The sequence below is a fragment of the Notolepis coatsorum genome (assembly GCF_963971535.1).
Source record: "Notolepis coatsorum genome assembly, chromosome: 5".
In the NCBI taxonomy this organism is placed as follows: domain Eukaryota; kingdom Metazoa; phylum Chordata; class Actinopteri; order Aulopiformes; family Paralepididae; genus Notolepis; species Notolepis coatsorum.
Window position 1 is genome coordinate 180520139 of NC_140169.1, and position 14229 is coordinate 180534367.

The window sequence follows — 14229 nt, forward strand, 5'->3', positions numbered from 1 at the left end:
TCAAACACCTTGACAGTCTTCTACCTGGGGAGTTTATCCATGCGGAAAAATCAATTGTTTATACTTCAGAATTCAAATGATGTGGTCAGGTCTTGAATAGGAACTTTCTGTTGATGTAAAATAATACACCAGTGAGAACATTGTAGGAGGCGGAGCCGCGCGAAACACGAGGAAAATCCATTATCAAACAACAATAAATGTTCAATTATTGATCAGGAATAATATTTCAGCAGTTTCTGTTTTGTACTATCTGCATTTTCTCCTTATCTTTCCACTCATTAAAAATTCAACAGCCCAATCTATGTGTCCAGATTTTTATTATCTGCAGATTTCATCAAGTGAATCCATTAGTGTAGTTTAACATTACACCTGGGCCTGGCCAAAGATCCATGGTTTGCTACTGGGAGGCCTCATGTTATTGAGCAAACCATGACCATCAACTCTCTTGGTATTGATATTACAGGAAACAGAAACAGTGTACTTGTGTACAGTATACTGTACAACCTACTGTATGTTTTAGTTGAATTCCCTCTTTTCTTCAGTTTGTTTGTTGTATTGAAAACGTTTAGTATGTGTGCCTAAAGTTTGACCAGTAATTACAGCATTAGCTTTGAAAACACAAGTTGCATCCTTCATAAATTCCTCTAAATACAAAGGTAATTAGTTACACACCTTTATATTTGAGAAATAAGCTTATAATAATAATAAGTCATTAAAGACTGTAAGCATTTCCCCCATCACTAAAGCATATGGGTATTTTGAATAATACTTCACATCAACACAATTTCTGCCTTGTGAGCAAAACATATGATGTATATTATATGTTCACCTTCTTCTTCTGTCTTTGCTCAGCATTGCTTGATTTTGATTTTGATTAGACAAAACTTAATTTAAAACATACATGCATAAATCATATACATTAAAAACACAGGTTGTCCGGGAATTAAACTTGTTAAAGTCCTTAAAAAGATTATTTCCATCGAGGTCCCTGTTGGCAGACATACAATTGGAACAGAACTCATACATAAAACACAAAGCATTAAACAATCAATAGCATTTATATGTACAAAATCAACTTAAACAATCAATACAAATGTATTTTAATCTCAAACGACCAACTCTATCTAATAATGATACAACGTCCTACCATATATCACTATATACGATATCCTCATTATAAAAATGAAATAAAAACGATCCTAAACTATGCCATATACTCTACCTAGTCATTTAGAATTAGAACTAAATTAATTATTGCTTTCCCCATATACTCTGGTGATTGACACTAGGGCTGTGGAGTGGTTGGAATAGGGGATCCCACGACAGGTGGGCGAGCAGATGTTCCCACAGGGTACAGAGACATCAGGAGAGCAGACCAGATGGAGGCTCTCAACACCTTGAAAAACACCCTCCGCTTCAAAGCAAGAGCGCGGAAATGACGCATGACTTTATTAATGTGCGACTATTGTGAAGATCAAATTAAATCACATTCATGGGACCATCCATCTGACTCGGTGTCTGGCAGCCAGGCCGGGTATCGCCTCACCAGCCCATTTGTTTGTTCTTCCTCTGGTGTCTGGGCTCATTATCTCCATCGATACACAACATTAGCTCAAACATAACTTCTACAATATCAGCCATTCTCTTATTGAATGATGACTCACAGCGACAGCTACTCCAGATGCACCAGGCTTGCCTCCAGCAGGCCGCAGTAAAACACTTGGCCTCTTTAAGCCAAACCACAGACCCCTGGCAGGTGTAGATTTGAATTTTTCTTCGTCTTTTTGGATGCGGGCAATTTTTTCATTCCGGCTCTTTAAATATTCAATTTTCTGCAACCCTCAAGACCTTTAAAGAAAGAATACATTTTTCATGGTTATGGGGTGTGTGTGTGTGTGTGTGTGGGGGGGGGGGGGGGGGGGGGGGGGGGGGGGGGGTCGTCAAGGGAAAATTGCATTGAACTCAGAATGCATTTGTAGGCCTGAGATAGGTGTCAAGTATCCTGTAATTTAATAGCACTTTAGTGTAGGCCTCATATCTTGACACATGACAGGAACCCAGGGTTACACATACCTCCATAGAGGTGCTGGATATATGAATGTTGCATGTCGTTATGCTAATGGCGCCTCTGCCAGGCTACTCAGGGAGACTCCAGAGAGACAGGGTGATGAAGGTTATGCACTGAGTAGCACATGACTCATATAGGACTGTTTGCCGACCGATCAATACAATCTAACAACATGCCTCATTCTATAGTCACAGGTGGGAATAATGCATCTGAAACGATGAGGGTTGTAATTTCATGTCGACACGTATATATTAGGCCTTGTCGTGGTGGATGACCTTGAATCTAATGGCAAAATAAGCATTATTCAGACTCTCATCACCATACCACACCACCACCCCATATCAAGGTGAATAAGCTAATTCTAAAGATAATACATTCCTCTTATAGCAGTTGTGGGCGTTGACTCCCTCACTGGACGTGTGTTTTATTATGGTAGGGGGCCATGCCTTGTTGTTGATCACATAAAAAGCAGATGTCGTTCTGGATCCAGTGGAGGAGTGGTTTGTTTGTACTTGTTTTGTCTGGAGAGGCTCAGATCAGGCAGAGTGAAGTCAACACAGCCTCTAATCACATTATACACAGCGAGACTATACGGTCCCACGACTCCCACCGCTGTGATAGCCGTGGCCGCCTACAGGCAATGATTGAGGACTGAAGCAAATAAAGGGAATGATGGGAGAACGCTACCTCTCTTATGGTCTCTCTGGTCTAGTTCCAAATACACACAGCCCATAGCATATAGCACAGACACCAGCGGTGGGAGTCGACGCGTGTGCCTTTAAAGAAAAACATATCATTTGGAAAATCATATACATAGTAAAACATAAATTATGATAATAAAAACTTTGAAACAGCCGTAAAAAGTTGAAATACGTTAGAGGTGCCGCCGACATTCTTGGGGAGTGTCACGGCTCGAGACGGTGTGTGTGTCGGCAGCAGCAAGGCGCAGCGCTGTGGAGCTGGGAGCTGTCCACCGTCACGGTGCTGAAATGTGCGCCAGACAATAAAAATGTTACAAAGCCAAGCACCTCGTTTCACCCAGTCGGTCGACCAGCGCGGAGGAGAAGCTGCAGGAATATCAATTAACTGTAACCGTTGGCTATCCGCAGACAAAAAAACAACCTTGAATAAACTATAGAGGTGTGAATGGAAAGTAGGAGGGCTCAACAGAGAGAGAGGGGGAGAGAGAGAGAGAGAGAGAGAGAGAGAGAGAGAGAGAGAGAGAGAGAGAGAGAGAGAGAGAGAGAGAGAGGGGGAGAAAGAGATAGTGCGAGAGTGGGGAGCAGGAGAGCTGACAGCCTTGTCTCTTGATGGTTTAGATGATAATCAGTTGAGTTGTAATCTATATACCAGGTAGAATTATACTGCGATAGCCTGGAGGTACGCTCGTTGTTCTTATTCTTATTCTCCAATACCAAGGATCTATAGCACCCTGGACCTCGTCAGTGGCGAGCAAGGTGGAAATGTTCTCTTTTGCCATCGCCGTCTGTATCACTGTGCTCGTCGTCGTAAGGACTGCGCTATCAGCCAGTCACTGTGAGTAGCAGTCTATACTTTATCTTTTCACTGAATGTCTTTCTCCCCCCCCCCCCCCCCCCTGCTCGTTAATTAAAGCGGTGGCTTTCGCGGTCTTGTTAATAGTCCAACTACACTACCACCCGAATACCAACAAATTGTGAATTTTGCACAATGACCAGTTCAAAACTATATGGTTTTTGGAAGGTAAAACGCGCCACAACCAAGGATAACGCATGACGCACAGACGAGCTGTCTTCTTCACTTCCATTGCTGTTAATTGTTCTGTTCATCTCAAGAGGGGTCTTAATCTTTGGGGCACTTTGCCTGTAGATGTTCTGTTCCCTATAGAGGTTTCAGGGTCTTCTTCGGGCGCCATTATGAAAACGATTAGAACATGTGGGGGCAAAATATAAGTTTTCCCAAGATGCTCTTTATGAATATTGTTGTTCTGGCAAAATGTTAATTAATGTCATTAATTGCTAATAGTAGCGGCTTTTGGGGCCCCGTGAAAGGGCTTTTGCTTTGCAACTTTAACGCAGTATTTTATGATCCATCTAATGTGTTTTATAGCCTATTTGGTGCTGCCTTTTATAGGCAATAGCCTACTGCTATGAGATGTAATTGCAAGAATTACTTTGTCAGCTGGTGCTTTGGTGTCTGTTTAGCCAGTGACTTGTTACACTTTCCTTGGCAACACTATACTGTTGTAATGTGTCCGGCGGCCGTTGAATGTCTCCCCTTGGACAGTACAGTAATTGTTTTTGCATGCGACCAGTGGTCTCGGACAGCAGCCTGGCCAGGGGGGACCATTGAGAAACACAAAGTGCATTTGTGCCTCACAGTCAGAATCTGTTTAGATCTTCAGTCTTACCAAATCACCCAGCCTTTGTCTGCTGGTCTCCCAGCAGCACCAGCTGGCCATGCAATCTGCTCGGTCCACTCTCTTTATCACGTCAAGTTGAAATCAAGTTTACCTGTACACCCTAAAATCACATTGCATGTCTCAAAGGGCTCCACAAGCCCACAATGGAACATGTCAAGAGACGTTGTCATTTGATTCAACCCTCACAAAGTCATTCTGCCTCCACGACCGGCTCCTCCTTATCTGTTGGTCTCTTGTCTAATTAAAGAACCTTCCTGAATGGGGAGCGTTACCGCTTATCTGTTGGCGTGGATGGTGTGCTTGGGTCAGGGTACATGTGGTCGACGGTATTGACATGATCAAAATGACAGAAGGCGTCTTCACCACATATTCCAGACTTCATTCAGAAGATTGAAACGGTCCCAATGTTGTTTTTGTCCTCTAAGGGGACTAGAAAGATATATGAAACAGCCTAGATGTATGCTGGTAATCATTGTGTTTTCCTGGGGGTATTTCGAACACAGATATGATCTGTGATTCACTTCACTACTTCTCAAATGTACCCAGGTGTCGGAATTGCCATTCTGCTGTGCATCATGTGGTTGGACCATGATTCAATATTGTTGTTTTATTGTATCAGGATATGCAGAGGAAATTATGATAGTGTGACATTTTGCACACAATTCTGTGTCATCTGAACAAAGGACACCAACCAACCACACATCAACTCAAATATTGGACACACTACCTCATTTATATATAATAATAATAATTTTCTATTCAACCTCCTATATTTAGTGTAGTGGCACGGTTTTGCTGTTATGCTTTACATTACACACAGCAATTGGATTATTTAGATTTCCCATGTGTGAACAGATATTGTGACATCGATGCCCATAATTATATCGATGCCGGAAACGATGCCATACTGCTGGAGGACAAACAGATGACAATGTCGTTCTCATGTTTACCATTGGGTTGGTTGTATATTAAGGGTCCTAATGTGTGTCTTCTTGGCTGAGCATGTCCGTTATAGAGTAATTTAATTAAAATGTGGAAGTGGACCCAGGAACAATTCCAGTTGAATAGGGCACACAGTGTCATAGATTCAAAGCATTCTCATATATATATTTATATTTATTTATTTATATTTATATTAAACAGGTGTTAACACAGGATCAAATCACCAAGGCAATAGTAAAACACCACTCATTATGTCAGTAACTTACTTAGCGCACAATCGAAGAGGTTACACCACCAATATTGTATAAATTATAAGATTGCATTAAGGCATTCGCAGACTCCTACACATAATGTGGAAGGTTAGGAATGATGTAGAGCTTACAGTGGCCTTCTCATTGGACGCCGAAAAGGCCTTTGATAAGGTGGAATTTGCATTCTTATTTCACACGTTAGAGCGCTTCGGATTCGGACCATCGTTTACTGGGTGGGTAAAGCTGTTGTACACAAATCCGATGGCCTCTGTCTTGACTAACGGGATCGTATCCTCGCCCTTTAATCTAGGACGGGGGACGAGGCAAGGTTCTCCGCTTTCTCCCCAAATGTTCGCGCTTTTCCTCGAACCACTTGCTATCGCACTAAGGACTAATCAAGACATCAAATGGGTAATAGCGGGACAGGTGGAACATAAACTATTTTTATATGCGGATGATATCTTATTGGTATCCACTATCCAGCAATCCCCAAACAGCAGCTGGGGTCATTGGAACTATTATCGAGTCCTTCTCCGAAATATCTGGATACACAATCAACTGGAGCAAGTCAGAAGCAATGCCTCTCTCTAAGTGCTGTCCGCCTGCTATTAGGAGGGGATGGCAGTACAGGTGGATGCCGTCAGGGTTGATATAACTAGGAATAAAGCTGATCCCAGGTCTGAAAGAGATAGTACAAGCCAATATTGCCCCTATAATCGAACACGTTAGTGCTCTGACCCAGAATTGGGCCAAGATGAATATGTCCCTCCTTGGGAAGATACACTTAGTAAAAATGATATTGGCTCCCAAATTAAATTATATCCTATATATGCTGCCGCTGACTCTCCCGACTCAGTTACTCAAACAGTATGACAAAGTAATTAATGTATATTGGGGGGGGCAAAAGGCCGCTATTTGGTCGGGCCACAATGTATGCAGCAAAGGAAGATGGCGGCTTATCCCTGCCTAAGCTAGACTGGTATCACTACGCGTTCTCACTCTCCCAGCTCTCCAAATTGAATCACTCGACTGAGGAGGCACCTGCTTGGGTCAAGATGGAGGAGGAAATGGTATATCCCTCATCTCTGGAATCCTTCCTGACACAATCAGACAGACCTATACCTTTTAAGAACCCTCTAATGGCGTTTGCCAGGGAAACTTGGAATCAGTCGCATAGGCTGACTGGTGATAGCCCATATCTAACTGCAAGAGCCTCTATATGGTATAATAAAAAACAAAAGATTGGTAAGAAATCAGTCATATGGGACGACTGGATTAAAAGGGGGATACATGTACTAGGTGATATAGCCGGGGAAGATGGAGTATTACCTTTTGAGGATATTAGAGAGGACTTTGGTATAGATAATAAAAACTTCTATAAATTCCTACAGATTAGACATTGTATATCGTCATCAATGGGAGGGCCAAAATGTGGCCCGCTTACTGCAATTCAAGAAATATTTTATAAAGGATGGCGTAGGAAAGGCGGTGCGTCAAGATTCTATGATGTTATAAGGGAACACAATGCACCCAAGTTGGCGGGTCTGAGGGTGAGCTGGGAGAACGATGTACATGAGGATATTACTGAGGAAATATGGGAGAAGCTGGTGTCCAAATGGGGTAAATTCTCGCGGGAGGCACAATCACAACTTATCTTTTACAAAGTTTTAAACAGAAGCTATTGGACGCCTAGTAAACTGGCCAGACTAAAATTAAGGGACAGTGACATCTGCTGGAGATGTGAGAAGGAGACAGGCACTTTACTACATATGAGAAAGTCCGGAAAATGTGGGATCAAATTGTGATATTCCTAAGTAAAGTTTGAATGTAAAGGTGAATAACTCCCCAATGGCATGTGTTTTGGGTATAGTACCGAAAGAGATTAAACTGCCTAAATACCAGGGAATGTGGTATAGAATGGCCATGATATCAGGGTGTAGAATCGCTTACGACATTGGAAATCACCCATTGATATTACTTTTAAAGAATGGATGGAACTAATGTTCCGGACAGCATCATATGAAAGGTTGACATATATAGTCGCATGGAGAGAGGATATCTTTGCTGAGGTATGGGACAGTTTTCTACACCTGACTGAACGGTCTGGGGACGAATGATTAAGGTGGGGTTTCAGTATTATCAGAAATGAATGTGAAAAATGGGATCTGAACTGATGGTACCTATACTTTATATTGTATTATGTATGTATATGCATAGATTGTATGTCCGGATGGTGTATCTATGGAATGATGCAGCACATACCTGCTTCGCAGGTAGAATTGGACTACATGTAACGTACGTCTTGGTTATTATGCACAATACATAGTAATGTTTTTTTTTTTTTTTTTGTAAGTACTTTTTTAATTTCCATGTCTGTTTTTGGTATGTCTGTATAAGTCCTATGTAAGTTTTGTATGTCTACAAGAAAAAGAAAAAGACAAATCTTTGACTTTGCATGTTATGCTGACGAAAGTTCTTCCATGAAGATGTGTAAGATTTGTGCAAAAATATTAATAAAAAAAAAAAAAAATTGCATTAAGGCAGAACGTTTCACCTCACTACTCGTTTATTCACCTCGCCTCAATCTGTCGTCATCTTTTCCAATCACATTAAAGGAACACGCCAACATTTTGGGAAATTAGCTTATCGTATTCTCCAGAGAGAGACAAGCAGATAGATACCAGTTTCCTCTCTGTGCGTTCAGTTGAAAGCTATCTGACTGAATGTTAGCCTAGCTTAGCACAATAAATGGAAGCGGACATGACCGGTCAGCGTCTATACTTTAAGCAAGTGGTTTGTCCTTCCGCGTTCCCGTTTTGCGCTCTGATTGGCCACGCACGTTTCTGGTCATGTGACATGTGCGCCAATCGTGGGACGGCAAGTTTTTGGACGGGTAAGCTTAGGCGCTCTTTCGAAGTTGGTTAAGGTTAGAGTTTGTCTTAGAGCAGGGCGATAGAACGCCTGCCCTGATTCCAAACTCTAACCTTAACCAACTGCGAAAGAGTCGCCTAAGCTTAACCAGTGATAAACTAGGCGTTAGGTAGTTTGCAGGCTGTTAGACCCGGAAATAGGCGCAGAACTTGCCGTCCCACGATTGGCGCACATGTCACATGACCAGAAACGTGCGTGGCCAATCAGAGCGCAAAACAGGAACGCGGAAGGACAAGCCACTTGCTTAAAGTATAGACGCGACCGGTCAGCCTTCGGGAGAGGTGTTAGTTGGACAATGCCTAGGCTAACCGGTCATGTCCGCTTCCATTCATTGTGCTAAGCTAGGCTAACATGCAGGCAGATAGCTTTCGAGAGGAAACTGGTATCTATATTATTGTCTCTCTCTGGAGAAGACGGTAAGCTAATTTCACAAAATGTTGGCGTGTTCCATTAACAATGACCAATTACAGTCCCCACAAGTCTCATGGACCGTAAACACAACAACACTACTTCGAATCGTGTTCTAACTAAGATTCTAAGATCTGCTGAAATGCATATATAGCCTATTGATAGCGCAAGTCCTCTTCTCGTTGACAAATCAAACTTTAGTGAAGTCCAGTCGGGAGACACGAAAAGTTAAATAAATCGGTGTAACCTGAGCGCCCCCTACTGGTTGAGTATTGTTCTACTGTGCTCCATCTGTAAGTCACAACGTAACTCTAAGGCCATGGTTAGACTAGTGTATTCCTGGCGTTTTTTTATACGTTTTTGACGACGTTTGATGTCCCTATTACACAGAAATGCGTTTTTTGGCGTTTTTTTTTGGATACGGCTGAAACGCAAAATTGTGTTTGCGTTTGGAGATACGCAAAAAAAACGAATCGACAACAGCGTGTAGTCAGCACGCTAGCCGTTGTTGCGAAAACGCCCATGCGCAGTAGATACCATCGCGTGCCCTTCCGGTGACAACAGTGTGTGTGTTTGGGCCATAGCTCCGTGTCCCAAATAGCTTCAGCTACCATGTGTTGTCAAGTTATTGTTATAAGGACCCCAGTCCAAGCTACAACAGTCTGCATTCCCTTAACAATTGTTTGTATTGAGCCGTATTGTATTGTACCCATATGCAATATGTTAAATAAAGTTTACATCCATTCATTCTGCTAGCATTACCGATTGCATGAGCAGCTGGCTAACGTGAGCTATCAGGATTCAGACCCTGTTAGCTCAGAGCTCCTCTTTCAACTTAACAAGCATTAAACAAAATGGCCCAGTCATCTATTCACCTTTGTTTAATACACACAGCGTTGTCTCTAATGTTATCTAACTACTGATAGCTCGCGATATCATCAGTTTTGGTGCTGGCTAAGTAGCGTGAGCTAACGTTAGCTTCTAGCCACAATGCTATATTGTTATAATGGCATACTCCATTGACGTTAGCATGCAGCTAACAATGCTACCGATCGTTTTTTAGACTAAACTATCCGCTCTTTGTGGTCACTTGTGTTGATGTTAGTTTTGTTTCATCAACAAATGACAGGCAGAACACACAGTGAATGTATCCGTTTTGTTTATTGCACTTTTATTAGGCTTTGCTGAAAAAGAATTGCTGCATTGAGTAAATAGGCAAGATGGTGGCGCGGCATAGGCGCCTGCCTTATTGACATTTTCTTTGCTGGAGCTTCCAGGAAGTGTATTGGCACATTCGTTCTGATTGGTTGAAATTGCCTTCATGTTTGCCACCTACTGCCACCTACTGCTTTGGCAGTGTACTACATCAGTGTGCTCGGGTGACAAAAACGAGAAAAAAAAACGAAAGTGTGACTCGAGGCGCACGACGTCGCGGCGATACGCATATGAAAACAATACGAAGATGATACGAAAAGTGTAACCGCCGCCTAAGTAACTAAATACAAATACACTTTCTCTCTCTCTCTATATATATCTCTTTCTATCTCTCTCTCTCTCTCTCTCTCTCTCTCTCTCTCTCTCTCTCTCTCTCTCTCTCTCTCTCTCTCTCTCCTACAAATACTTACTAATGTAGCTCTACAGTATAAACACGGCTCAGAAAGTCAGTAATGTAAATACTTAGCACACATCAACCCTGGTTTTGAAACAATTTAAAAAGAATGTGCCACCCTATAAACACAGCCCAGAATGTCAGTAAAATGTAATGGTGTTCAACCTGTATTGTTTTCCCTACCAGGGGCGTTTGTTCATACCACGGTCTGGGTAACCTGTGTCACTGTTGCGTGGAAATGTGATTGAAGTTGAGTCAACCTAATGCTTATGGGTCACCACTAGGGGGCAGAGTGGAATCAGTGACTGAATGATGAATGAATGAATGAATGAATGAATGAATGAATGAATGAATGAAATAATGAAATAATGAAAGAAATGATGAATGAATGAATGAATGAATGAATGAATGAATGAATGAATGAATGAATGAATGAATGAATGGATGGATGGATGGATAAATGAATGAATGAATGAATGAATGAATGAATGAATGAATGAATGAATGAATGAGTGAGTGAGTGAGTGAGTGAGTTGGTGACAATGCTGATCATAGAGGTGCTTCGCATCTACAAATAATCATCATAGAGGTCAGAGTGCAGTGCAGCATCCCTGGGCCCTCATTCATCAACGTGACGTAGAAAATGTTCTACTTCCACACGTAAGCCCAGAATTTAGAATGCGTGCACGCACAAAAGAAACGGGATTTACCACATGTGCGTACGCAGGTTCTACGCACACCTGTCATGATAAATATCACCTTGGCCCTGCGCCGAGGCTCGTGCACACTTTCACGTATTTGCATACCAAAACTTCCCCGATTAACCATATACGGTAATGGACACCCCCATGAAATGTGGAAGAATGGACTAAACCGAGGGTGTTGTACACTGTCGGATATTATATCTATTAACTTCCTAAAAGACCATTGCTGCCTGGACACCGCAAACACTAATAAAGACCATTAACCACTGTTTTGCCGTTGCCCGTTAGTGTCATTAATGCATGCTGGAATAAGAATGCCTTTCTTAATTTATTTTTAATATTAATAATTATTATAATACAATAAAAGACAGCTCCGTCTTTTAATACACATATATTGTACAGTAACGTCAAATAAATACTACAGTCCCCGCTGAAATAAAGGTTCTGCACGCACATACCAGCAGTGATCTACAGCATAAAAGATAGCCACTTTATAATACTATTCTGAGTAGATAATTCATCTGTATCGCAACAGAGTCACGGATCTGGTCGGGGCAGGTAGCATTATGTCGGGAAAATCTTTATGAAATAAACAAAAGTGAATTAAGGAATTTAAAACGAATTTTAGCATATTAAATCGTTTTATAAGCTTATAGCTTTTTTCGTGCTGATTTGAGAAGGGTCCAGCTGCAGAGCCGGAGAGCAACTCTCAGGGCCAAGATAGCACTTATACTATTTTGAGAGAGACAGCAGAGAGACAGACAGCAGAGAGACAGACAGACAGACAGACACTGTTCCACAGTGTGTGTGTGTGTGTGTGTGTGTGTGTGTGTGTGTGTGTGTGTGTGTGTGTGTGTGTGTGTGTGTGTGTGTGTGTGTGTGTGTGTGTGCGTGCGTGTGTGTGTGACTACTAGTCTAATGGTAGAGACTCAGCCCCCCCCCCCCCCCCCCCCCCCTCTGGACCACCTCCTAGTAGAGACTTCTCTAGGAAGAAGACGAAGATGAGGATTAAGGCGAGACACTGCATTTGCATATATAAACATACATTTCAGAAAACTTGTCTCTACTAGGAGGTGGTCCAGAGGGGGGGGGGGGGGTCTCTACTGGGAGGTGGTCCAGAGGGGGGGGGGTCTCTACTAGGAGACTATTGGTCACACACACACACTGTGGAGACACTTTTGACCTAGAATGGCCAGCAGAAATCAGACGGGAGAATGGCGGCAAAGAAAAGAACAAAGGCGACGGCAGGAGGAGACACAGAGGGAGACGAGGAGGTATCAGATTGAGACTAAAAAGAGCTGCTTACCGCCCAGCAATTCCATCCATCTTTCTGGCGAATGCCCGTTCGTTGGAGGGTAGGATGGATGACCTGAGAGCGAGGGTCCGGTTCCAACGGGAGATGAGAGACATCAACATTATATGTCTCACAGAGACATGGCTCACGTCGACGACCCCAGACAAAAGCGTCTCTCCCTCGGATGCCTTCACAGTCTTACGTGCAGATCGCAACGCTGGCTCAGGAAAGACCATCGGCGGCGGAGTCTGCCTCATCACGAACAATTCCTGGGTTAATCCCGAGGGGGTGCAGGTCCTCTCAAACTCGTGTTCGCCGGACTTGGAACATCTTTCTATCCTATGTCGTCCGTTTCACCTCCCGAGGGAGTTCACAGCAGTCGTCATGACTGCCGTGTATATTCCCCCACACGCGAATACGGGCAAAGCGCTGGGCGAACTACACGATCATCTCAACAGACACCAGATCAAACACCCAGACGCAGCGATGGTAGTGGCCGGCGATTTCAACCAGGCCAACCTGAAGAAAGTGATGCCGTCCTTTTTCCAGCACATCGCTTGCTCCACCAGAGGGAAGAACACACTCGACCACTGCTATTCCCCGTTCAAAGCGGGTTACAAGGCAGTTGCCGCTCCGCCATTAACGGGGTCCACAAGCTCGAGCGATCATGACTCCATCTTGCTATTTCCGGCATATCAACAGAGATCACGTGACGCCGTCGTGTCACGTGAGACAAAGAAGTGGACCGACGAATCAGAGGCCACGCTCAAGGACGTGCTTGCAGACACGGATTGGGATATGTTCATAGGAAGTGCCAGTGACGTCAGTGAACTAGCAGACACAGTGGTGTGCTACATAACAACAATAGCTGATGGTATTGAGGAAAATGGTGCGGATTTTCCCAAACCAGAAACCGTGGGTGGATAGCACTATTAGAGCAGCTCTGAACTCTCGTACCACCGCCTACAACCTGGGTAGAGAGTCAGGAAACATGGAGGAGTATAAGGCTTCAGTCTATACTCTACGCAAAGCTGTCAAACTTGCTAAGAGGACATATGCTGATAAACTGGAGACACAAATGGCACAAAACGACACAAGAGGATTATGGCAGGGACTGAAGACAATAACTGACTATAAAGTCAGCGCCCCCTCAATGGGGAGCGACGACGCCTCCCTCGCGGACAAGCTCAACACCTTCTACGCTCGGTTTGGTGTAGACAGTGGCGCTGCTGGCTCTCCGGCTAGTGACGTCACTGGCGCGCCGGCTGTTGTGGAGGGGGGGGGGGCAACCGCGAGGGGGGGGGGACGCTCTCTCGTTGTCGGAACACAGTGTGAGAAGAGCATTTATGCAGGTGAACACCAGGAAGGCTGCTGGCCCAGATGGCATAACAGGACGTATACTCAAGACCTGTGCCAACCAGCTGGCCCCTGTGTTCACCGCCATATTTAATCAATCACTGGCGGAGTCAGTGGTCCCTGCCTGCTTCAAGATGTCTACCATCATCCCTGTGCCGAAGAAACCCTCCCCAGCATGTCCAAATGACTACAGACCGGTGGCACTCACCTCTGTGGTCATGAAATGTTTCGAGAGGCTGGTCAAGTACCACATTTGTGCCTCACT

At 43.6% G+C, this 14229-nt stretch overlaps 1 protein-coding gene across 1 annotated transcript in view; it reads left to right on the forward strand.

Moving 5' to 3' along the window:
* Nucleotides 1-3531: 3531 nt before the first annotated feature.
* LOC311227880 (contactin-associated protein-like 5) overlaps nt 3532-14229 on the forward strand; it is a gene marked incomplete at both ends in the record, with an annotated part of 428878 nt that continues 418180 nt past the window's right edge. Inside the window, one exon of the mRNA XM_084313722.1 lies at nt 3532-3604. Coding sequence (XP_084169848.1) covers nt 3532-3604 — 73 coding nt within the window. The remainder of the gene's footprint in view (nt 3605-14229) is intronic.